This window comes from Falco cherrug, chromosome 3 (assembly GCF_023634085.1).
Source record: "Falco cherrug isolate bFalChe1 chromosome 3, bFalChe1.pri, whole genome shotgun sequence".
In the NCBI taxonomy this organism is placed as follows: domain Eukaryota; kingdom Metazoa; phylum Chordata; class Aves; order Falconiformes; family Falconidae; genus Falco; species Falco cherrug.
Window position 1 is genome coordinate 37,241,884 of NC_073699.1, and position 24,680 is coordinate 37,266,563.

Below are 24,680 nucleotides of genomic sequence, written 5' to 3' on the forward strand. Positions count from 1 at the left end.
GCGTTAGTGAGGCTTAAATTGCAGAAAAACTGATGCCAACAGGCAGCAAGAAGAACAGACTGGAGGAAAGGGAAAAAAGGAATTTTTTTGAGTCATTTGTTATTCATCAGATTCAAGTTTACAAGCTATAGACCAAATTCTGTCTACTGATTCTTGCTCGGGTGCAAGAGGGGTGTGTTTTTATTAGGGGTCCTGATTTATTCACGCTGAGGAAATGTTCCGTTTATACCAAGTTCACACTGCAAAGAGGTAGGTAGTAGATGACATTCAGACTGGAGATATCCCTTGAAACAGTGTGAGAAAGTATTTTGTCAAGTCCGTTTCCCTTACAGATAGTTTCCTAAACATCCAGCAGTCAGGAGAAAGACCCCAAAGCCGTGACAGGCAAGTGCATTCGCTGGATATGTAAATGCAGTATTCATACATAGCTTTGTGGAGGATTTCTTTTCCACAGCGTATGAACCAAACATCTCAATTAGATCCAGAAGGGGAAGACCTGGTTTTCATTAGCTGTGAAGACTTTCAGAATTACATTAGTTGCAGTTCATTAGATCTTATAATTGTATTTGCTGTGTGCCATGATGAGGGAGTGAGGGGTTTGGGTGTGCGTGGGGGCAAACCAGCTCATAGACCGTTCCCACAGGATCCATGATTAGCTTCTGCTACCTCAGTCCATCGGGATCAAGCCCAGAGTTTTTATATTTCCTTTTCCACAGCGGGAAAGCATGCAGATAAAATGCACCACATGCCTGGACGTTGGTGTGGGGGCAGGAAACACAGCTGGGTTTATTTTGCCTCGCTACCCCACGCTGCTCCAGCTGGCAGGCAGGACAGTGCCTGCGCTCAGTGGGGAGGTGAAGCCACAGGGTCTGCTGGACTGTCACAAGCAAGTGGTGGTTTCATTTGCCTCAGCTCTGCTTCCAGTTGAAAGAACAGAATGACATCATTGTGCTAGTCTTGGAGAGAAATTGCATGAATGAAACGGGGCAACAGTGTGGGGCCGTGAAAAGACCTGGTGTGCCAGTGCTGTGCCCACTGCGCGAAGGCTCAGCTACATTTTCTGTTCTGATGCATCAGCCAAGGAAGCCAGCTCAAAGGGGCGCATCTGAAGACCTTTTCCAGTAGGTCACCACACGTTAACCTCCCCTGGTTTTGTCTGTGATTTATAGGTATCTCCTTTTCCTAATTCTAGGTGTCTGAAAGTTCACTGGTCTATAAGAGAAGTCTACATATGACCAGCTGTAAAGGTCATACCTGGTCTCCTCTACCCATGAAGGTACTCCTCTCTCCACAGGCAGAAGATAGTCTTTACTGACCATTTGGAGCATACAGGCAGCAAGTTTTGGTTATTTTTAGATGGCTGAAGTTAAGGCAGCTCCTTCTCCCAAGAATCACATGGCTGTGTCTCCAACTCAAAGGAGAAAAGGAAGATCATGTAGATGTGGCACTGGCTGGGGACACGAGGTATAAGGGATCAGTTCTCATCTCTGCCAAAGGGCTCTTCAAAAACTGCCAAATCCTTCTTTGTCTCGGACATTTTTTTCATGACAGGGAAGTTAGTTATACAGGGATTCTCTCATGTGCTGCCTTGGTCTTACCTAGGTAAAATGTGAACTCTTCAGGACAGGGACCATCTCCATCAGTGAAGAAGGTTCTGCATATATGAACCAAATATTTAAGAAAAGCTGACATTCCTGATGAAACAGAAATGCTAAAAAGGCAAAAATCACTGTATTGAATCAATTAGAGTAACAACAAATTTGAGCTTGAAATAGCTCCTCACTTTTACACATCATAAGGTGAACACTGTTTTCTTAAAATTGGTCTGTCACCAAATTAAATGACTGACTGCTGCCTCTCTTGCTGTGGGATATTATACAGCTCAATTCTCACTAATTCCTTTTGCTTCAAGATTATTTAATCTTAAATATAACAGGCCCTTCTGATGTAATTTGTGCTCAGCCTCCAAGGACCATCACTTAGCTTCCCTGGAACACTCCTGTCTTCCAGGCTTTCATGTCTATACATTCTATACTAGCGTCAACACTCAGTAATCTGGGATTTTTATATTTAAAATTATTCTGCTTAGATTTTTCGAAATTAGAATGATTTAGGTGTGCTTCATTTGGGGGGGGGGGCGGGATCTCACTCAAGGCACATTAAAAGGCTCTAATGTCGTAACAGTTGGATACAAGGCATTTTTAAAAATTCTCACTTTAGGTAGCATTAATCTCACTGGAAGTGCTAAAATTTTAGCAATCTATAAGTTAAATATTAGTGGAAGTCATTTAGCCTTCTCCTGTAATGAGATCTCTCAGGTGGGATCCCATAGACAGCATCTGGGTGAATAGAAGCCTGTTTTTAGAGATGTAAACATGTAGAAGTTGAATCCCACTGTAAGTAGGAGTCTTGGATTCTTTTTTTTTTTTAAATAAAAAAAAGTCCCACTTCTTCAGCAGCATTTCTTTGGGGACAATCAGAACATTGTGTTTTGCTGCTGCGTATTTTGCAATCTTCTGTACTTTTGTAAGTTCAGGGTCTTTTGGAAACTGGAAGTAGGCTCTGGGAAAGTATTATCTATCTGTTGTGTTTCATGGGCCTGATTCATACACCAGTTTGAGAACAAGTACGATTGCCGCAGATTTTAGAGGTCTTTTAGGTCAGATAAGAGACAATCTCTGTGTGTGCCCACCTCCCAGGCTAGGGGGGATTTCTTTAATTCCGTTATTATTACCTGAGTTTGCAAAAGGGTTGCTCAAAATGTTGTTGCACTTGCAAAGACTGAAAGGGCACTTGGTATGGTAGAATTACATAAACAGCAATTATAAACAGGCTGTGTTTAATATGTAATAGCATCTAGTTCCAGGAAAAGCAAAGCTATCAGGAGTAGTTGTGCCAGAGCTGAAAAACACTTCACAAAGACAGCTTTCATTTCTATATGCTCTAAAGTATGCAGTAATTGTGGTCTAATTACCTCACTGCAGCCAGAAAGCAATATGGGATATTGTGGGGGTGTGGGAAAGAGCACAATATGCTACAATTAAGTTGTAGTCTTTGGCATGGTCACTCATCAGATAAGCTTTTCTGCTGTCACATTTGAGACAGTCATTATTTGGCTGCTAAAGCCTGGGGAAAATATGTGGTGGTGTTCCTAAGGAGCTGTTTCACAGAGACTTCATTATAGGTTTCTTCCTCAGCAGCTGGCCAAGCCCAGCCGATGCTCTGCATTTGCAAGCTGTGTCCGCAGCGCTCCACGTTTCCCTGCTTGCGCTGGGGGGCTTTGTACTGCTGGTGGTGAAATGGGGGGTAACATTTTTACTCACTGTGGGATGAATTAGAGAGCTTTAAGTTATTAGTTTATAAACCTGTTTGCTCAGGACCTGATTTATAATGGAAGATACCTTTGGCAGAGATTTGTGAGCACAGGGTTTATACACAGAAAGTGAACGTGGGGAATAAATGTCCTAGCTATGTGACAGGTTAGGGACATGATGATGCATATGTTTTAAGCCTAGCATGCAGACTGTGTTTCAGTGGGATATTATGTTCACACACAATTGTGCTCGCCTTTCTTTGAAAATCCAGTTTTGCAGTCTGCTAGAAAACCTTGCTAGTGACATCTCTTATTTTCTAAAATTCTTCACCATTTTAATAGAAACTATTCTGCCACCTTGAAGCAAGTACTTGAATTCCCATGCTTAATTGTTCATACAGCTTCCCTTATTCTTCCTACTTTCCCAAATGTCTTTCTGAGGAGGAGAGGCAGTATGCAATGCAGGCTTATATGGAATTGCTAAAATTCTGGTAGGAACAGAGAGGAAAGTGTGCAATGAGAAGTCAGGTCAGCTTTGAATATGTTGACCTGGAGGTGATGTGGTCTGACAAGGCATGAATGAGCTGATAGGATATGAATGCAGATTGTGGTGTAGATGAGCATCTGCTGTTGCAAAAGCCATTTTTAGGTTTTCTGCAGTGCCACAGATGGATGGGTTCAGAGAGACTTGGTTTCTCTTTAGGAGGTGCTAAGACTTAGAAGGGGTTAAAAGTGACCAGTGTTTTGGGACTGTTCAGTTTTGTCTTAGATCTGTTTTTGCATTACAGAGCACACACGTCCTCTGATAAGCCAGCTATGATTTCTGTAAAAGTAGATACAGTGGGGAATTAGATCAGAACCTCATTATTCTGCTGCTTCACAAAGCAGAAACATGAACTGTTTTGAAGGCTTATGGCACGCACAGTCTCTGCAAGGCTCATCTGACAGCCTGCAACAGCAGCACAGTCCGTGTCAGTAATTCTTTCCAGCATCAGACTTCCAGGACCAGGCCTTAATTATCTGCACATCTGGTCTCCTGCAGCAGTTCTTCGCTGCTTAGAATATGGCATGTCTGTCTTTAACTGTTCTCGTTAAACAAGTGCTGCCACGGAAGCAGCTTAAAACACGATGGCACCAGAAGAGCTTTAATCTGTTGTAGGAAAGGGTTTGTGCTGATTTAGTGTACAGGAACCCCAAAAGTGAAATGCAGGAGGTACTGCATGAGAAAGGTGACCTTGGTGTGAGGGTTTGTGTAGTTCAGTACTGGATCTACATATAAACAGCTAGAAGCCAAAACAAGGCAAAGCAAATGCAGAAATAGTAACAGGAATTGGTCTTACAACTTTTTTACAGTGCATTTGGAGAAACTTCACAATCTTGATTCTAGTGGCATTGTGGTGTTGGGAGAGGTTCTGCCAAGCTGTTCAGTCCAAACAGCAGTCCTGTTGCCTGTTGTCTCCAGAGGCATTTAATTACAATTGTTCTTTTCCACCTAACACCAATTTAAAGCAAGAATAACATTTATGTATTCAGGCTGTTCCATAGTATCATCTATTTTAATGCAGCAGTGCCTGAAAATTATCTGAATTTTCTCTGATAAAACTTCAACATCTTTGTACTTACTTTATTAAGTGCTCATGCATGCTTGTTGCTATTTTAATAGCTTAATACAGTTTTGTCACCTAAAACAGAGGTGATTGCCTGAGGCAGAAAACGGAACTGGCAACTGGCAGAGAGAAAGGAGCTGCTGAGAGGAGCTGGAGTGGGTAGAAAGCTGGGCATGTCCTGTGGTGGAGGAGTACTGAGAGAGGAGAAAGGAGCTCTAGCACAGGGGGATCGAGGACAAAAGGACCCACTGTTATCAGATGCTCGGTCTGAGATATGAAAAATCTGGTTTTGCCAAGTTAGAACAGCCCAAAGCATAATTTTGGCTGCAGTCAAAAGGCTCCTTCCCAAACTAATCCCAATCACAACTCGGGAGTTAGCTCTGGTCAGGGACCACTCCTGGCAGACAGTTTGGATACAACCACCATTCTGTGGTTTATAAGAAGGTTTAGCAATATGGGCTTGGGCTGTACCATGACCACTGGCTGCAGTACAGCACAGTTATCCCCGACATGTTTAATTTACTGCTATGGATGTAACCTTAATGTTCAGAATACAACTCCCACCAGCTTCTGCAGACAGGCTTCAAACCAGAACCTGCAGTAGGAGAAGCCTATGAAAAGTGTGGCCCAAGTATTTTGCCCACACAGAGACAAATGCAGCCCTGATGGTGTCACAGAATTTGGGTCTAATGCCATATGAGGTTATGCTGTCAGGAATCCACCAGCGGTGGCAAGCTACAGAAAGGAGACACGCAGGAGCTGCCCTCCAGCTGCTCTGCCATTAAAGCATGGTGAGGCCATCTGGTAGAAAAGGTCAGAAAACAGTTTCAATTTAAAATCAAGAGGTTTAAAGAAGGGATGTTTGGGTGAAGTAAGGGTGCTTTAAGATCATTTTAACCCAATTCACCATAGTGCTACACCTATAAGCTCACATCAGGAGCACAAATGGCATTTCCCTGCCAACGACATGGTATTCGCATGCACGCAGAGAACAGTCCTGGCATGGATACAGCTCTAGACTGAGTAAAGTACATCTGCCACGTCCTCCCTCCTCTCTAAATCAAGCGTGTAGTTTGATGTGAACTCTTGTTGGTGCAGGATTTGTGTTAATAGATTAGCTTCATTCGGGTGCTTTCTTTAGGGTGACCTGAGATTTTTACGTACAAGGGATGCTCTCAGTCTTGGGGCACTTGGAGATACACTGCACCCACTGATGCCTGAGCTGGGTCTGAAGTTGCAGAGGAAATTTTCTGGAGAGGGAATAAGGTAACAGGACCTCATTAGGTCTCCTGTAGGATGCTAGCTTCATAGAGAAAGTCTGTTTTTAGAATTTGGAGGAACAGAAGATAAAAGGATCTACATCCAGGCGTTTTACTTGCACCTGCAGGACTGTTTCTGCAGCTGCCTGTTTGTTGTAGCCTGGGTTTCTGTTCTAGTTTTGGGTTTGAATGACAGTGCTTGCAGCTGGATGTAGACAAGAGGACATTAGTTTCATACTTCTCAGCCCCTGTCTCAGTTTGTGGTTCCACTTATCTTGTACTTCATCATTTCTTGGTTTAATGCAGCTCTCCAGGGACTTGCTACCGGAGCAGTAAAAATCTAATTTAAAAATTACGAGCCTCTTCCCCAGTGTCCCCTCTCCCTCCCAGGTCTGCATTGTTGGGGTGGAGGGGGTCTTCCGAACTGGGGGAACTCACTGATCGCTTTTGCGGTTTAGCAGCAGGTAACCGAAGGCACCGGGAGCAGAAGCGGTGGGAAGGAGAAGAGAGCAGCAGGAGGCCAAGCAGCTCAGGAAGGAGCCCTGTAACCGAAGCTCGGTGCAGAGGCGAGTGCGTGAAGCTCCTGGCATGCCCCTGTTAGCCGAATCCAGCCTGACAGCCCAGGACAGGGAGTCGCGATCCCGCAGCCCTCCCCGAATCTCTCCTGTCCTGTCACATTTGGCTTCTCGCATTCAAAGTCGCTCAGTTGTCAGAACAATTTCTTCTCTTGCCTTGGCTCCATCTATAATTCATTAAGAAACGCAGAGAGGTGAAGCTGCCAGCTTCCCCTGCTCTTTCCCCTCTGGAAAGCATGGGCCACGTGTGGTTTGCAGCAGGACATGAATGAAATGGCTGTAAACCCAGAAGGCAGGGGGAAGGTGGTGGGAGAGGGACACAGCCATCTTCTGCTAGGCCTCCCCAGGCCATGGTGTCCGCCTCTCCAAAGTCCACCCCATACGCGCTTCACCGCAAGCTCCTTTGCTCAGAAAACCCAGGTCAGATCCTAGACCTGAAGCACACTGGATCTGTCAGTTCCTAGGCTTCAAAGGAGTTAGGTCTCAGTCCAAGCTTTTGTAGCAGCTTCCCCACGAGTTAAAATGTTCACTCCATGTGCTCCCTAAAATTGCAGCCTATATCTTGGGCCCAGAACTGCTTCACCCCAGATACAGTTTTTTATTCTTCTGTTTGACAACAAATTTGCACTTGCACATTATACACTCCACTCATCACCAACTCGGGCTGAACTGCCTCAGCTCTGCTTTATCCCTGCAACAGCTGCAAGGAAAAATAACACATTATTCACCGTGAAAGTGCAGGTCATGCGATGAAATACCCGTCTTTCTGAAACCGCAAACATAATTGGGCACTTAAGTGCAATTTTGAGGAAATAGCTACAGGCATTATTTGTCATATACGTTCCACTTATGGCAAATATTGATGTCTAAAAAGCAAGAGAAAATTCCCACAAGAAGGAGATATTATATTCTGTACAGTGTAAGGATTAGTTTTCTGAACTGATTGTGGTTTTGAAATGTGAACTCAGTGTCATTTACATTTTGCCTTAGATGAAATAACCAGTTTTCTTATCCAGGTGTTCCAAGCATGTCTCTACTACTCTTCCTTAGAGTTCAGCATCACCACCAACTTGTGTGGAGATTTCTGTGGGAAGGGTACAATGAAAGAAATCATCTTGCAAGATAAATCACGTGGGGAAACAAACAAACAAAAAAACCCCCCCAAAAAACCCCAACTTCAGTTGACTGTTATTCTGTCTCAGCAATGCCTCTCTAAAGGTTAAATGATTCAAGTCTGGCAGTCTTTCGCGGTGGAGGCAGGACTTTTTCAAGCCCAGCAGATGAAAGGCCCCGTGTAAGCTCCATCGTTAGCAGCAGGGTTTGCATTCAGCCCTGAAGCACCCTCGCAAGAGCTGCAAAGCCCTGTCCCCGCATGGGGAGACTCACCAGAGGGCAGCACAATATCACTTTTTATTGTACAAGCAGGAGTTAACGCTTTCAGCTGTCTGAGAGCTTTTTGAAATTATCTGCTTGTTGTTCCATAGTTATGATTGCAGATAAGTTTCTCTTTAAAGCTAGCCTCTGAAGCTGCTCCAAAATCCATTATATTTGGCGTTTTAGTGTCCAGGCATCCACCAAGTGGAAGCAGAAGGAGTCCTGATGGTTTTGTTTTCAGTGCATCTCTCTGCCAGGTTTCTGTCCAGGGCTGGTCAGGGAAGCAGATGGGTGCTCACCCAGCCTCACGTATTTCAGAAGCTCTCCTGTGTTAATAGCACCAGCCTGAGTGAATACTACTATTTCAGCTCCTTGTTTGGGAGGCATTATCCTCCCCCCTCTGCTCTGCCCTGGTGAGGCCACATCTGGAGTGCTGTGTCCAGTGCTGGGCTCCCCAGTTCAGGAGGGACAGGGAACTGCTGGAGAGGGTCCAGTAGAGGGTTATGAAGATGATGAGGGGACTGGAGCATCTCCCTTCTGAGGAAAGGCTGAGAGAGCTGGGCCTGTTCAGCCTGGAGAAGAGAAGGCTGGGAGGGGATATCGTCAGTGTCTACAGATATCTTAAGGGTGAGTGCCAAGAGGACAGGGCCGGGCTCTTTTCAGTGGTACCCAGTGACAGGACAAGGGGCAACAGGCACAAACTGCAACTCAGGAAGCTCCACCTGGATGTGAGGAAGAACTTCTTTACTTGGAGGGTGATGTAGCACTGGCACAGGCTGCCCAGGGAGGCTGCGGAGTCTCCTTCTCTGGAGACATTCAAAACCCACCTGGATGCTCTAGGTGCAGCCTGCTCTAGAGGAACCTGCTTTAGCAGGGGGTGGGACTAGATGATCTCCAGAGGTCCCTTCCAACCCTGGCCATTCTGTGACTGTGTGATTAAACAGTAGGAGTAAGCCCCCTGATGGCACTTCATGAGAAGAGTTCACAGAGGGTGAATGTAGGAATGCTTTTTTTGTATTATAATTATATTTATTTCTGATTGTCCTGTGTGCTGAGCACCTTCAGGTCCTCTAGCACTTTTGCCAAACTCTCACTGTTCAAGGAGCTAAGAGTCACTGGTCACATCTTGCCTGCTCAGCTTCCTTCATGTGGGGCTTCATCTGCCGTCAGTCTGTTCCAATTTATTACTCTGTTCTGCCTGCACAGGTAACTGGTGTCTCCAGCAGTTGCCTCCCCTGGTTCAAGTGCCACTGTACTTTTCCAACCTTTTCTGACCTCTGTCCCTCAATTTACAGTCACAGCTTTGGTATGTGAATTCTTGCTCTTTTGCTGTAGATTAAATGTATCTTCTGTCCTTGGTCATTCTCTTTACGCCATTTGGCTTCTGCCTGGCAGGATATCTCATGTCTAGCTTCAATCTTACACTTCACTCCTGACATTCACATGTAGGTCTCCCTCATCCCTCTCCCTCTGATCTCACTCCTTTGTAAGTTCAATCTCAACTCCATCTGCTCCTGCTTGTCCCAATACTTCCTAACTCTGTACTGAAGTCTTCAAAGATGCAGCTTTTCCATGAAGCTGCTCCCCATGCATCCTTAGCTTTCCTTAGCTCAAATATTATCATTATTTAAAGGCCAGCAGCCTTAAGAATATATGTGTAGAATAGAAGAATAACTTTTCCTTCCATGTTAGCTTTTGGTACATTACTTAGTCTTCTGAGAGGCATGTAGTATTGTTCTTCAGAGTACGTATAAAATCAGGAACTTAGTAGTAGAAATAATTTAAATTATATCTTTCAAGACAACTTTGTATCTGCTTTAAAACAAATAAACATGTGATTCTGTTTTAAGAAAAAAGAAAAATATTTTGCAATCCCTATTCTTTTTCTTATATTTTTATTTTCCCACTATTTGGAGGGGGGGGGGGAAGGAAAAAAAGGTTTCATTTTCATTTGCAGTCTGTCTTTTTATTTCTTGGGAAAACTAAGGAAGACAACAAAAATGCTGAAAAAAGGTGGGGTTTTTTTCCAAGGAAGGAAGAAAATTCCTGAAGTTGTTTAGTCTGGAGAAGAGGAGACTCAGGGGGAATTTATCGCTCCCTACAGCTACCTGAAAGGAGGCTGTAGGCAGGTGGGGGTTGGTCTCTTCTCCCAGATAACAAGCAACAGGACAAGAGGAAAAGGCCTCAAGTTACACCAGGAGAGGTTTAGATTGGATATTTGGAAAAATTTCTTCACTTCACTGGTCAAGCATTGGAACAGCCTACCCAGGGAATTGGTGGAATCACCATCCCTGGAGGTAATTAAAAAACATGTGGATGCGGTGCTTAGGGACATGGTTTGGTGATGGATTTGGCAGTCCTGGGTTAACAGTTGGACTTCAAAGGTGTTTTCCAACCTGAATGATTCTATGACTATTCTATGAAAATCAATATTTAAAAGGCAAAAAGATAGGAAAAAAGAAGGTAAAAAATCTTTCAGGAATAATTTTTATGAGCTTTAACAGGGCAGAAAATGCCTTTGAAAATTAACAAGAAATGAAAGTTGGAAAGAAAAATACTTTCTATTCAAAACACTTAACAAAGCTTTGGAGCTAGTTAAGCAGCCAGTGCAGTGCGCTTTGTAGTGTTTTCTAAATTAGGGCAGTCCATCACTTCTACAGGGATCCATCCCAGTGCATGGTGCCCCTGCACCTCATCAGACAGGTCTTTGCAGGAATTAAACCAAGTTTTCTCCTGACTAAATCTGATTCCACTTCTCTTAAGGTCTCACCGTTTCACAGGCAGTGATGTGGCTGTGACTTGGTGCAGAAATAACCCCAGTCTTGCTTTAAAATAGGGATGAGGCAGGGCTGTATCAGATTCACATCTGCAATATACATCATCTTTAGAGTGGCCATCTGTTGCTTTTACATGTTTAATTTTTCAAGCTCTACCAAGATAACCACAGAGGCACATTGCTCAGCAGTGGTCATCCCCAAGGAGCGCTGGCTCTTTGGTGTCAGTACTCAAGGCTACCACTAAGACATGTATGTGCTTTGGCAAGGTGTACGACACTGCTCTTCCCATCCTGTGTATTTATGGGTTTGGAGAAGTTACAGATTATCTGGCTTTCTTGTAAGCTGGCCAAACGAGAAATATTTAACTACACTTTGAAGTTTGTCTTTACAGGATTGGAAACTTTTTCCATCTTTTGTTCGTTTCTTCCCATTTCAAGTTATTGCAATGCCATTAATACCTAAAAGAAAAACAAAGCTTTTATCCACCATGGATAAATTAGGAAGAATTTGTTCTTCTTGGAAGGTGTCCAGAAGCCTGATCCTGCATGGTAGAAACCAATGAGCCCATTTTATGTAGGAACAGAACTGCTACTTGTAAAAGCTGCCCAGTCACGTAGCTTATTTGTTAAGTTTCTTTGGCTGACTCACCAGATTTCCTTTGATGTGAATGGCCTTCTTCTGGAAATTAATCCTTTTTTTCATAAGATTTCAGTAACAAAATGGTAATACGGTGGGGTTTTGATACAGATATGACACTAGTACCTAATAGAATTTGCTATTACAAAGTGTGCTTCTGCTGAAAAAAAGAAAAATGTACATACGTATTTCATATATAAAAATATGTATATGAAAATATGTGCATGAAATTAAAGTAAGTCTTAGTGGTTTTAGACGTTATTCAGTCTTATGTTTGTGCTACTTTTTCATTCCCAATAGACAACTGCTCATTTCTTAGCCATTGTATTCTATTTCAGCATTCATCAATCTTGAAGTCTGACTGAAACCCTGTAATAGACTTTGCATAACCTATTCCTAAATTTTGGAGAAATTGATGTCTTCAGCAGTGCAGAATGAAAGACTTCTTTTTTATTTTTGCCATGTTAACAGTGTATTAAATTGAAAATATGTATAAAATTTTAGAATATACTGTATACCAAAAACTTATATATCGTAAATACCATTTGCCCAGGATGTGTCTCCAGGGGCTGCTGTGCTGTAGCAAAAGTTGCATTTATTCAAGTTGTTAAAAATTGTTCTGTCTCCTTTTCTTATTAGTTGTTTTCTTAGACTTGGGTGGGGAGAAGCAAAACAAGAAAGTTCAGTATTACTACTCTCCAGGCTTACTATTAAGAAAAAAAGCATTAAGAAATAAGACTAGATCTGATCTGCTGCAAGAAAGGTTTTTGTGGCATTCCTTTCAACGACTTACCAAGCTCATTTGTCACTGTACTTTAAGCACTGAATCCCGTGCAGGCAGGAAAGGTTGAGAGGGAAGGAGGCAGGCACCTGCTGCATCTCTCTGTTTGGCTTGTTAACTTTGCCGAAGTTGCAGTTGGTTTTGAAAGCTCAGTTTTCAATGGAGTTAACAGATATCACTGCAAAATAGACTACTCTGCCCCTCAAAGTGGATTTATGAACTTCTTCCTCAAAATACAAGTACAGAGATACTGTTACCTTTTATCTGTGTTGAGACCGTAGATGAGTAACAGCTTGCATTAATATTTGACAAGGTTTGTTTTGTGTCACTGTCAGAAATGTAGCTGAAAATCTCTTTGGCTGGCTGGCTTGTACATGAAACTGTTTTTTTGTAAGATCTGGATGTGAAAATCTCTCCTGCCAGAGTTGTAGCTGTCAGATTCATTATCTTCAAAATTTATATTAACTTTTAATGGTGTTTTTCTTTCTGCAGAAACAGAAGGTGCACACAGCACAGATGCCAGCCCTCTCCAAGGAGTAACCTCTTCAGCCCCGAGTGACACCACCTCCCGCTAGTACCATGGGGCCAGAGGGTGGTTTCTTAGGCAGTGGACAGGTCCACGTCATCCTGTGGGGAAGTTTGGCAGCCATGACAACACTCTTGTTCCTCACCTTCCTCATCTTCCTCTGCTCCAGCTGCAACAGGTAAGGCTTGGGAGCTCAGCAGGCAGTAACGGTTCTTGAGTCAAATAGCACGGGGATTGAAACAGCTTCACCCATAACTAGTTAGCAAGAAATACCAAGAACTTAGGTATAGAAATTTTAAAAGTACAGTACAAAACCTGTTTTTGGAGCAAACCTGAATTTGAACAATTCTGTCCATTCTAAAATCTAATTTTTTTTTTTTCTTTTGCTGTGAAGGAAAAGCACTGTTGTGTTTGCTAAGTGCTTTCTCCTAAGCTGAAGCCTGGAGCACAGATGGATGCTGACTGTTAGCAGGTCACACTGCTAACCTGAAACTGAGAAAATTAGGTGGGCCAAACAGGACAAAAAAAGCATAGGTAAAAGGGAAAGGAAAACAATTTCTATGTATTTCAGCTTTGCTTTGGCCGTTCTTGAAGACTGGGGAATTGGCCCGGCCATTCAAGCCAAAATGAGTAAGAATCAATCCGTGATACTAATTAATGTCTTGTATTCATTCCTTATCCTTATTTTCTTTTCTGTAAGAGGGTTTAATTTCACCAGTACAGGCACTTCTGCTGACTTTATTTATTCACATTTCAAGGCCCCTTGCTGACACAGGGGCTCATCCGTGCGGATAGCACAGGGGAGCTGGGCAGCCTGCGCTCAGCCCGCGGTGCCCGTGCACCTGGGCAGCCCAGTTGGACCCTTCGCAGCGAGGAGTGGGACTGCTGTGGCCCGTATCACTACATTTTGCCAGCATAGCTCAATCAGCCAAGTTTATAGGCGGAAAAAAATCTATCCATAACTCAGTACAGCAGCAAAATGTTTGTTTTGGACCCTTATGTCTATAGGAGCATGTTCTTTCAGCCATTCAGCATTAAGAGCATTGAGGAAGCCTGTGTAGCCATAAAATACACTATATTGGTATAAGGTGCATCTACAGTGGAATTCTTTGCTTTTCAGCAGGATTTCTCCAATGCCCACATTGCAACAAATAGTCGTGGGCAAGACCAGACCCCAAAAGTTAGTTGAAACCCCAAAAAGTGTAAGTTGGAACTTGTAATTTCATGTGATTCAGGAGAAATGCTTTTGTAAGCTGTTAGGTGACATTTCAGTATCTTCCTATTCATCACAATTTCCTGTGATACCTATGTTAAAATAGTAGAAATATGGGTGGGTGGGTGTGTGGGGGTGTGTGTGTGTATTTATTTTAAAGTATTAAACCTATTTTAAAAATCCTTAAGCCCACAAACATTGCATTTAGGTACCTTGTTTTGTCTTGTAACACTCCAGTCTTTGAAACTTCTGTAGAAAGATGTGTTTAAAACAGAGTCAAAGCACTGAGTATGTCTTTGCAGTTACACAGATACATTGCCAGAAACTATGTGGTGATGCTCTAATTCTTGTGTTGCTAGACACAGTATCTTTCATTTCAGGTCATTCTGTAGGGCAGGTTATTTGCAAGTAAATGCAATTATGTAATTTTTTTTCCTAACTTACTGTTCAAAAATGGCTGAGAACATGGAAAACTGAACAAAATCTGCTCTTTCCAAAATGTCACAGTCAAAAAAATTTCCAGAGAGGAAATTAAGTATTTGTAAACTTTAACTCTGCTCTGCATCACTGCATCTTTACTTGCTCTGTTTTTCTTACTTCCCAGTTAGGTAGGATTTTAACAGTTGCTAATGTGGGAGGTGTGGTGCATTGCAGACTTTAGAAGCACGGATTGCATGTTGTCAGTATTTTCTCACCTTTTTGCTTGCCTTTTCATCTAGGGGAAGGACACTATTATTTTAAGCTCATAGTTTATTACAGTATCTCAGACTAAGAGCTGTAATTCCAAGATGAAGCATCCTGAGTGGCAGTAGGCTGGATTTTGTGGGCCTTTTCTAATTCTTTGTAGCGTAAACACCTTTTCCTGACACAACTCCCCAGGCAGCCTGTCACCAAAACATTTATCTCATGTATCTCTGAGCATTTCAGACATGATTAAATTGAGGATAATAATATTTTTATTATCATCAGTTACTTTTTACTGTGATCTTACACTGAACGAGAAAAAGGTGTGTGTGTGCTTGTTGTACCTCTTCAGGTATGTTTATCACCACCTTGCCTCAATGGTGACCTTACACAGAGGTCATACCAGTCCCTGCAATAATTTTCAATTACTCTGTTTTCAATATTATTGTAAATCACAGTTCTGTTCCCTGCGGTGTCTAAGGTCTATTAATGACTGGCGTTTGTACATTAGCATAATCTGTAGTAACAGTTCGTATGTCTTTTTCATTAAGGGAAAAGAAGGCCAAACATCAAAATGGTGATCATGAAAATCTGATGAATGTGGTAAGTATTTATTTCTGGCAACTGATGTCTGTCTTGTGGTTGGTTTATACCAAGCTCCTTGCAAAATACTGCAGATTGGAAAATAGCCCAGGAATTTGGAGGTGGTTGACCAAGGGAAACTTTAACAGTTGCAGAACAGGAAGAGGAGGATAACTTGTGCAGACCCTGATAATCTGCACTTTCTCAGTGCTCTTTCTGCCCCCGTTGCACTCCCCATCTCCCACCTTTCTTTCACAACAACTGCAGCACAAGTGCAGTGTAGCCTTTGTCAGCTGCTGTCTTCTCATGGGTTAAAGCCATGTCTGTCACTACAAAGGTTGGAAGGGAGATCACTCCGGGCATGCTTGCATCTATTTGTTTTAACATCTGTAAACACAGGCACCTAAATCTTTGAGTATAGTCAGTATGATTTGACTCCTGCCAATAATACCTGTGAGTCAGACCTCCCAAGATGACAATGAAATTCGTCATGTATCTATTTATGCAAACATTTATTCCAATCCAACAGGGATTAGATCTCACTAATTTGTGTTGCAGCCTTCCGACAAGGAGGTGTTCAGCCACTCGATTACAAGTTTGGCTACAGAGCCCCCTCCAAGCAGCGACCAGAACGGGGCACTCAGCAATGGCGAGGGTGAGTGGCACAGCCCCTGCAGGTGGGCTGAACGGGCAGCGCTGTCCCCTGGCTCACACCTCCCACGCACATTAGCTGCACATCGGTGATCCCTCAAGTCTTGGTTTTCTAGCCATCGGCTTTCCAAGCACACAGTCACACCATTTGCCTGAATACACTGCGTTTCACTCTGCTCGCCTCCGGAGGTCTGACACCAGATCAGCTGCTGTATCCCAGGGCAGTGGCCAGGCATGCAGCACTCTGGAGGGGCAGTCACTCCTCTTCGCACAGGACACGATTCACATAAAATTTATAATCCAGTTAAAAATGCAGCAAGCACATTTGCCTTGCTGGGAATTTAGCAACACATCCTATGGAGAAGCTGGCATTTAGGCTGCATCTCCACTTCCATGCTGGGCATGCTCTGGCACAGCCCTGTACCCCGGCTCCCAGTCCTCCACGCCAGCCAACACCAGGAAGGTGCTAAGGTCCTCCTCGGGGCCACCAAGCTACAGCTGCAGATTGACCAGGCCATCAGGCAAAGACTGCGACATTCCCTAATCTTGTCCAGCTACAGAACTGGGATGTGACCAGAAGATGCAGTTGCACCTTCAAAGCTTCAAAAGCACTCCAGGAGGCTGTGGAAGTATTTCAGGGCCTCCTTCAGGGACTCCAGCTTTGGACCATAGTCCTGCACTGTGCGAGGCTGTTGCTTGTATTTTTGTATTTTAGAAAACAGGCAACATAAATAAGCGTCCTTTGTTTTCCTTAGTCTTTGCTTTGCTGAATGCTCAAAATGATTTGCAGTGAAGTACCAATGGAAAATATTTTGCTCAGCTGCACCTAAAAATAAACTTGCTCTCAGCTCAGAGCCGCTGGGAGCCAGCTGATGTCTCCACACTAGGCATCGACACTGGGGGCTGCGCTCCCAACTTAGAGCTCACCTCCTCATCTCCTTGTGTAGCCAGAGGCCAAGCTATTCAGTCTTTACCCCTCAGAGACAAGCATCCAAAGGAATTTTTAAACTTTGGTTTTGCAGCTGATCACTGCTCCCATCCATTGTCTTGTTGTGTGTTTCGGTGTGTAGCTAACGGAGGAACTCAAAGCGCAGAGCAAAGCCCTGCAGAAGGGAAGCATTTCTCTTTGCCACGAGTCGACACACATGCAGCCATCAAAGCCGCTACTAAAGGTGCGCTGTCAACCAGCAGACAGTTTTCAGGCCACCTGATATTACACAGCTTACACCCTGCATAACAACCCTTCTGAATAACAGGAACCGATGTGCTTTCATTTCTTCTTTATGCTTTATGTATTCTTTCTGTTAATAGTGCTTTTTTTGCTGTTTCTACTAGCCTTTTGAGCAGGGGTAGGGCTATGGAAGCAGCACCATCAAATGTTGATTTTTTTCCTTTTCCCAACCTGCCAGCATTGTGTTTATCTATGTCAACCCTTATCTGCAGCAACCCCCTCTGTGCTACTACCTATAACCACAGGTGCACAGAAACACGAGCTCTCATTGCTTCTGATTTATCTCCCCCCAGGCTGAAAGGGGTGGATGCTCTCATGCTCTGCACAGCACAGAAATTCCTGGAAGCAAGGGCCAGAAAGGGAAAATGTGTTCCAGCTTCTTCAGGATGGTTCCTGATGTCCTTCAGAAAGTCTCCAGGCATCCCGGGGAGTGAGTAGGACACCTTGCCTGTCTGCTATTCCTCCCTAGCTGTATGCAGGAGCCAAGTGAATGGAGAAGGATGTTTTCCTTTTCTTCTCCCATTTGCCATTCAGACAGCTATTACTGTCTCACACCTCCAGTTCCATCCCGAGTTTTGCTGTCAGGGTACAGCTCCCTGCGGGTGCTGACTGCATGAGTCCGCGTGCCCTGAGCACAAGAGAAAGCAACATCCATGACAACCACTGAATCAAGGGTACTGATTGCTTCAGCTACTCCTTATGTCATCAGGTCAAACACACTGAAGGAAATGGAAGAATGGGTTGATTTTGCTGAGAGAGTACCATAAAAACTGTACTAAGAGAAATAAAGCTGTTCAGAAGGGTCTTTTCAAAGAAAAAATGTGCCGTAAAGTTACATACCATTTACTACCTGAAACATGCTTGTATGGTTTCACGTATACATCCCTGAATGCAGACAAATGTCACACATGTGCACTGCAAGATGAGAAGTCCCATAGATTTCAGTCCCTAATACCCTCTAGTGACAGTGACACGTCATCCACTTAAAATAACATGTTCTGCCTAACACTACTTTCTGAAGTCTAGTCTTCTCTTTTGTGCATATGGCTGGCTCGTTAGTAGGTTGTCAACCTACATTATGTGCTGCGAGACTAAGAGAAGCATGGCATAGCCTTCCAGTGAGGAGCTTCTGCTGTAGCACGTGGTGTGGCTGACTGCGGCAGGGCTGAGCAAAGTGTGATTCAGAGAAGATTTTGGCCAGCATGTTAAACAAGGTGAGGGCTGGGTAGGGAGGAAGCAAGAGCGCATTCCTTTTTGATTCCGAAGGACAGGAAAATGGAAAGAGGAAGATCTAACAAGGCTTTTTGTAAAGGCACTTGGTTCGAGGTCTCCCACCAGTGTTCCCCATCTGAGACTATTGAGCAGTCTGTAAGCATTCAATGCCACTGAGTACAAGCCAGCTGAACATCCATGCATACCCGCACCTGCCCACCCATCCGCTGTTCTTACTGTGAATGCTGTTACATTCACTTGGGGGTGCATGGGGTATACTTGGGAGTATTTAAGATGTTGTGAGAAAGATATTTTAACAGTGAAGTGCAAAAATCTCTGTAGCTGAAACCTTTTGGTAAACAAAAAGCATGATGACCAATAGACATTTCCAGGAATTGGTATCATTTATCCCTTCCAATGAGAGACAAAACCAAAGTGATGCAAAGAGTATCAAATAGTACTCAACATATAGTTACACCTTTGATTTAAATACTTCTGTATCATTTTCTCTAGTAGTCTCAGAGGACAGTACAACTGCCTGTATCCAGCCTTATGAAGAAGTACAGACATCTGATCTGCTAGATCAACAGGATAGTCTTGGAAAGTCTATAAAATGTCACCAGAGTCGTGAACTACCCAGTATTCCCCCTAACAACACCATGGAAACCATAATCTCAGCCAGAAATGCAGAAAATGATCAAGGTCTTGGAATGGAAGGGCCTTATGAAGTCTTGAAAGACAGCTCCTCTCAGGAGAACATAGTTGAAGACTGCTTGTATGAAACTGTGAAGGAAATCAAAGATGTTGGAGCAGCAGCCGGCATGGAAGGAAGCTGTAACAGCAAATCAAAGGCTTTGCTGACAACCTCTGAAGGTCAGAATCAGATTCCTGAGTGCAGAATTGAATCAGCAGAATATGCGTCTGTTGACAGAAATAAAAAAAGTCGCCAAAGTGCTAATTCAGAGAGCCCTCTTGAGAACACACCAGATGTAGAGGATGAGCTTCCCCCTCCAGTACCCATGAAACTTCTTGATGAAAATGAGAATGTGCAAGAAAAAGAAGTGGAAGAAGAAGTGACAGAAGGAGCAAGTAGACCAGAGAAGGTAAATCCTATAAATATTTGACCACATCAAACAGCCAAATAATGATAGAGAACATATGGGTGGTAGAGGATTATTTTTTTTAATAACAAAAAAATGCCATAAAACCCCAACACTCAGGGTGATGCAAGACTCTAAATTATGGAAATATGAAAATGTATAGTATAGTCTTTGCATGAGAGGCTGGTACTTACTCTATTGCAGCCTGTATTTTGGATTGCTGCAGTATGCATTTCGTAAGACTTTTCCCAAATATTATCCAGAAATTGCGTAGCAGACCTCTGCTTCTTTGTTTAATGGTATTATACTTGTGGGAGCTATTACAATAGGTATCCACTATCTCTGTGAGCATCTATATCTTGATCATACCCTACCCCTGCCTTTTTTTTCCTAATGAAACCTCAACTTACAAAAAGAAGAGAGGAGCATTCTTGGTGGATGCCCTAACTTGAGATGTGCCTCCTTTGCTGAGCTGCCGTGACTTAGCTGTGTTACGCATCTGCTCAAAGGCACGTGTCTCATGTCTCTCTGTAAGAGAGAGGGACAGGAAGAGAGAGGGATTGCAAGTGTAGGCTTTTACATTTGTCAGATTCTGTATGTCACATGTAAACAGAGTAATGAATTTCTACCTGCTGAATTCTTGGCCAAAAGTTATGGGTTTTTGTCAGCTTATTCTTTCTCCCAGGCCAGAACAAGTTAGTGGGGAACTCCTTGAAAAATAAGAACGATGACATTTTCAACAAATTATTTTCCCATTTTTAGTTTTTCACCAGAATTAATTGTAAGGATGCTCTCAGGTCGTTGCAGAGTTTTCATAAACTTGAGTTTGCATTTTTCAGAACTAGTTAGAGAACTTATTATTAATTGTGAATGAAAGAACTGTGATTTTAGCAGATTAATATAGTTTTGGTGTCTGAGTCATCAAATAATTTTAGGGTTTGATGAAAATTTCCAAAAAATCCTTAAGATGTGATGTGACATTTCAATGTAAACATTTACCTGAAAAATCGTAGCAGAGTCGAGGTACTGTTCCTTGTTTCTGGTTATTCTGTTACTTGAAGTATTTCAGTAATCTGGGCAGAGGGCAGAAACATACCTTGTTAAATAACTGACTGACTGTGTAATCTATAAAGCACAATAGAGTCAAATAAATAAAATGAAGAAGACTACTCATAATATAAAAATTCTTTACCTGGACTCTTCAGTGCACATTCTTACAAATAATGAGCTTGTTAAGTAAAAAATTAAGATGTGATTGTCATCAGTAATCCACCAACACTTCCCCCCTCCCAAATTCAGACCATATGTAACGTCTAATTAAACTTTTAGAGAAACAGCTTTCTGTAACAGTGACATTTTTTCCTACCAGGTGTGAAAAGGCTTGCAGAAAATCATTGTATGTCCCAGGCACCGATACAAAGGAAAAGCATTTGCTGTTCCATAGCTCCCCAGCACACCATGTATACAGTGTCAGTAGCTGCAAGGAGTGGGAATTGATTAAAATGGTTCAGGTTTTGAAGGATTAATCAAGAGATGACACATGCAGTCCCCTAAGTGCCAGAAAAAAGGTGTTTGTCTAATTAAAATTTATTCAGCGCTAAAGCCATCCAGAGTTAAAGCTTCGGCAGCATCAGATAGTTCCCATGTTCGCTGCTAGGTACATGCATTATGCATCGGAGTGTGCACCTGTCCTGTCCTTGAGAGCTACAGCTCTTGCAGTCAAACAGACTCCATAGGCGTCTCCTTCTGCTTCCTCTCTTGTGAGCCTACTTACTTGTTTAATGTGACATCCATATCCCAGACTTTGCAACCTTCTGCCCTGACCCTGGGATGAAGAGAGAGGCTGGGCGTAAGTCATGTGAGTCTCTCTCACTACATTTTACAAGTAGGCTTTGGTAGGGCACAAAGAAGGGATGGGCAGGGAGGCTGCTTGTGTAACCGAGACTTGTGCTGGCCAGCAGGGAGAGAACAGACCGTGTCCCAGCTGTTTCAGTCTCACCCTGTAAAAGAGACAGCCAGGATGGCCCCCAGCCCATGCCAGCTCCCGAAGCACGCTCATCTGGGATGAAAGCAATAGGTAGACAGAGCCAGAGACTGTTCCATTATGTAATAGCAAGAAAAGGATAAAGTCTCCTTTCAAGAACCAGGCGTGCAATAAAAGGGTTAAAATTAATTATCTAAATTTGTTGTTGGCTGTGACCCAACCAAATCCTTTGAAGGTTTTGGTGAAGAAAGACACCTTTTTACAGGCCTCTTTCACCTGAAAAAACTTGGACATAGCTCTTCTAATAAAACTGGAGAGGCAGAATGATTTTTTTTTTTAGATCTTCCTTTTTAATTAAAAAAAAAAAAGGAAGTACAGATCTCATTTTTAATCCAGGTCTTTCCAGAGTGAGCACTGGTAGACATGCTTTCCATGTGTACATCTGGCTGCTGCCATCTGATTTCAGACTTGCTCAGCCTGAGGATGGGCAAAGCATCTCTTACAGATGCACCAGAGGAGAATGGTTGTCTTGTTCTGGTGCCTGAGTCAGGAGCAGCAGCTGAGCCCAGGGGCAAAAAAATCAAGTGCTACTGAGGAACAAAAGGAAAGTGAAAGGCAAATAAGGACACATGCTCTTTGTTTTGCTGTTGAGGTTTCAAGCCTAAGTTAAAATATTGCTGGGTAGAAGATGTTTAGGAGCAACTATTTTTTTCAGTTTCCAAGATGAAAATATCCTTCAAAACTGATGTGTCACAGGTTTTACATGTAGAAGAACGCTTAGGTCCCAGGAAAACAAGAACAGGATTGCCAGCATCCTGGGGTATTTGTCAGTACTTGAGTGGGAAACTGTAAAAGGGGTCCTGATGTGGTGCTTATAGACACAGTGATGAAAGAAAATAATTTCACTGAAGATTTTGCAAGCATATGTTTGTTTTAATGCATGAGGATGAAATTAGTAACAGCACAAAAAATATCCTGCAAATAAGAAAAGACTAAACTGAGCTGCTGTAGTGAAGCGGATCCAATAAAAGGCCAAAGTATGTTTGAACAACTTCTTTTTCTCTGTTTTTCTTTTTTTTTTTTTAAATTTCTGGTTTTTGGTGAGTAAACAAACCACAGGTCAAAGAGCACATTCTCCAGATGGTGAGACAGGGAAGCCCCCTGGGCAGCAGCAGGCAGACTTCAGTGCACTTTGGGTCCAGGTCTTCATTAGAAGTGTCCCAGGGGTTTGAAGCACGGTATTTACCAGAAGTAAAAAAACCAAGAAAAATGGAAGTAGGAAAGAATCTGTTGTAGTGAGCCTCTGTGGAAAAAAGAAGTCTTGTGTGTCTAGTACGTGCCTGGAAGCAGTATTTGATTGACTATGCTAAAAACAGCTCTGCTTCTTCACCTTGGTCTGCACTGGAGGAGGTCTGAAGCATTTTAGGTGAGAATTTGTGTGAAACTCCAAAATACAGCCCATTACAAACAGTGCTGAAAAGCTCCCGCTGAATCACTGTGGGGCAGGAGTCCAGCACAGCTGCCCCACCCCAGGGAGGAGGAATCCCAAGGCTGCTGTGAGGTACCGGGGGTCTTCATTGATGTAAGGCCCTAAGATATTTTTCATAAGAGAAAAATGCTTTATCCCCGATGTTTCATGACCTAATTTCTATGAGACGCTTTACATGCTTGAAGTTAGATTTGATACCAAACCAAGCTCTCCATCCTTTAGTAACTTTGCTATGTGAACTGGACCCAGCTGATTTGAGCCGAAAACTCAAACCTTTGCGGGTTGAGCTGCCCATCTCAGGGTGGGTTGCAGTACGTCTTCCCCGCGGTTGTGGTCTGAGCGGTGGAAAGGCAGCGCTGCCGTGCGCCCCTGCACAGCTGCTGCCTTTTGGGGGGGGGGAGGAGGGCACGGTGCCTCCCTTGCAGCACTGCCAGGATCCATGGAACGAAGGGTAACAATCATTGGGAAGGTGCCGGCTGAGTTTTGGTCTTTTGTCGTCTAAAACTGTATCTGAAAATCACGTGGAAGGCCAACTAGTGTGTCACAACAGCTGACTTTTAATTGTTCAAAGGCCTTTGCAGACTCTGTCTTGCTTTGTTAGAAATGGAAAGGCAGGGATACAGCAGAGCAGAGTTTGGTTTAACCGTTACATTATTTTTACCCTTTTCAGGTCAGGACAAGAGCAGATACATTAAAAAGCACTACTTAGGGCTACCATCTCCAGAGATGTACTCTTGATATTAGGGATATTAGCTATGTAAAATGGAACTAGTGAGCAAATGACAGTAAAATATAATGTAATGATTGTAACAGTAGGGGTTTATTACAGGTTTTGGACTGTTGACTGGTAATGAGCCTTTTTTTTTCTTTCTTTCTTCTGTTTTTTACAGAGGCTTAGTTCGATGTCTTACAAGTCTCGAGAGGAAGATCCATCTCTTACAGAAGATGAGGTAGGTTTCTTGCATGAAATTCAGTAGCTAACTAGAGACCTTTTTGCAGGCAGAAATTAGCATAAGCTCTGCATGATTAAGCAGGATCTAAGAAAGGTGAAATTTCTCTGAAGGGAAAATGAAAGCTGAAGTTTCTCTTCACATAGTTTGTACTGCCACATTCCTAAAATCAGAGGTGTTCTAGCACATGGCTGTATCAGGACAACAGGTTAAAAAAATAAAAATTGGTGTCAGAAAATAATGGGAGGCCATAATTAGCTGATCATTCGGGCAGCTTCTTGATTTGGATGCTGAGCTCTACTTAAGAATAATAATCAGCAGCCCTTTGAAACATGCTCCACCTTCCCCATGCAAAGTGTCTGGGGCACTGGGAAATAAACAGAAACACAGTAAAAGCACTGGAACATAAACTGTTCTTTAAAATGTCTGTTAGTCAAATAAATTGAGGAGACTGAAACAAAGAAAAACAGAAATAAGATTGCTTGGGATCATCTCCAATACACCCGTGCAATTTATAAATATGTTCTCCGGACATAAAAGTAAACACAAACTTGGCAATGAGCTGAGTGAGCTAATGCTTTCTCTGGGAGGAGCTCTCCCAGACGTTAATGAATAAATTGATCCTTGAGCTGGGTTAATGTAATTAATGCTGGAAAGGGTACAAGTATGGATGAGCAGAAAAGCCATTTTCTGTTTGGTTGGCTGAAAACAGTACAAAGAATTGCAATCTGCACCT

General features: G+C 43.0%; 1 protein-coding gene across 14 annotated transcripts in view; it reads left to right on the top strand.

The window, feature by feature from the left end:
- Nucleotides 1–24,680, top strand: part of PAG1 (phosphoprotein membrane anchor with glycosphingolipid microdomains 1) — a 116,148-nt gene that overhangs the window by 80,878 nt on the left and 10,590 nt on the right. For 10 of the 14 annotated variants that reach the window (XM_055706511.1, XM_055706514.1, XM_055706509.1 and 7 more), the window contains 5 exons: nucleotides 12,815–13,026; nucleotides 15,297–15,348; nucleotides 15,886–15,982; nucleotides 18,935–19,524; nucleotides 23,885–23,944. In XM_055706511.1, the coding sequence (XP_055562486.1) occupies nucleotides 12,902–13,026; nucleotides 15,297–15,348; nucleotides 15,886–15,982; nucleotides 18,935–19,524; nucleotides 23,885–23,944 (924 nt within the window). In that variant the 5' untranslated portion in view covers nucleotides 12,815–12,901. Of the gene's footprint in view, nucleotides 1–12,814; nucleotides 13,027–13,971; nucleotides 14,051–15,296; nucleotides 15,349–15,885; nucleotides 15,983–17,502; nucleotides 17,640–18,934; nucleotides 19,525–23,884; nucleotides 23,945–24,680 lie in introns of those variants that run through there. The other 4 variants (XM_055706521.1, XM_055706522.1, XM_055706523.1 and 1 more) reach the window with 4 other exon arrangements.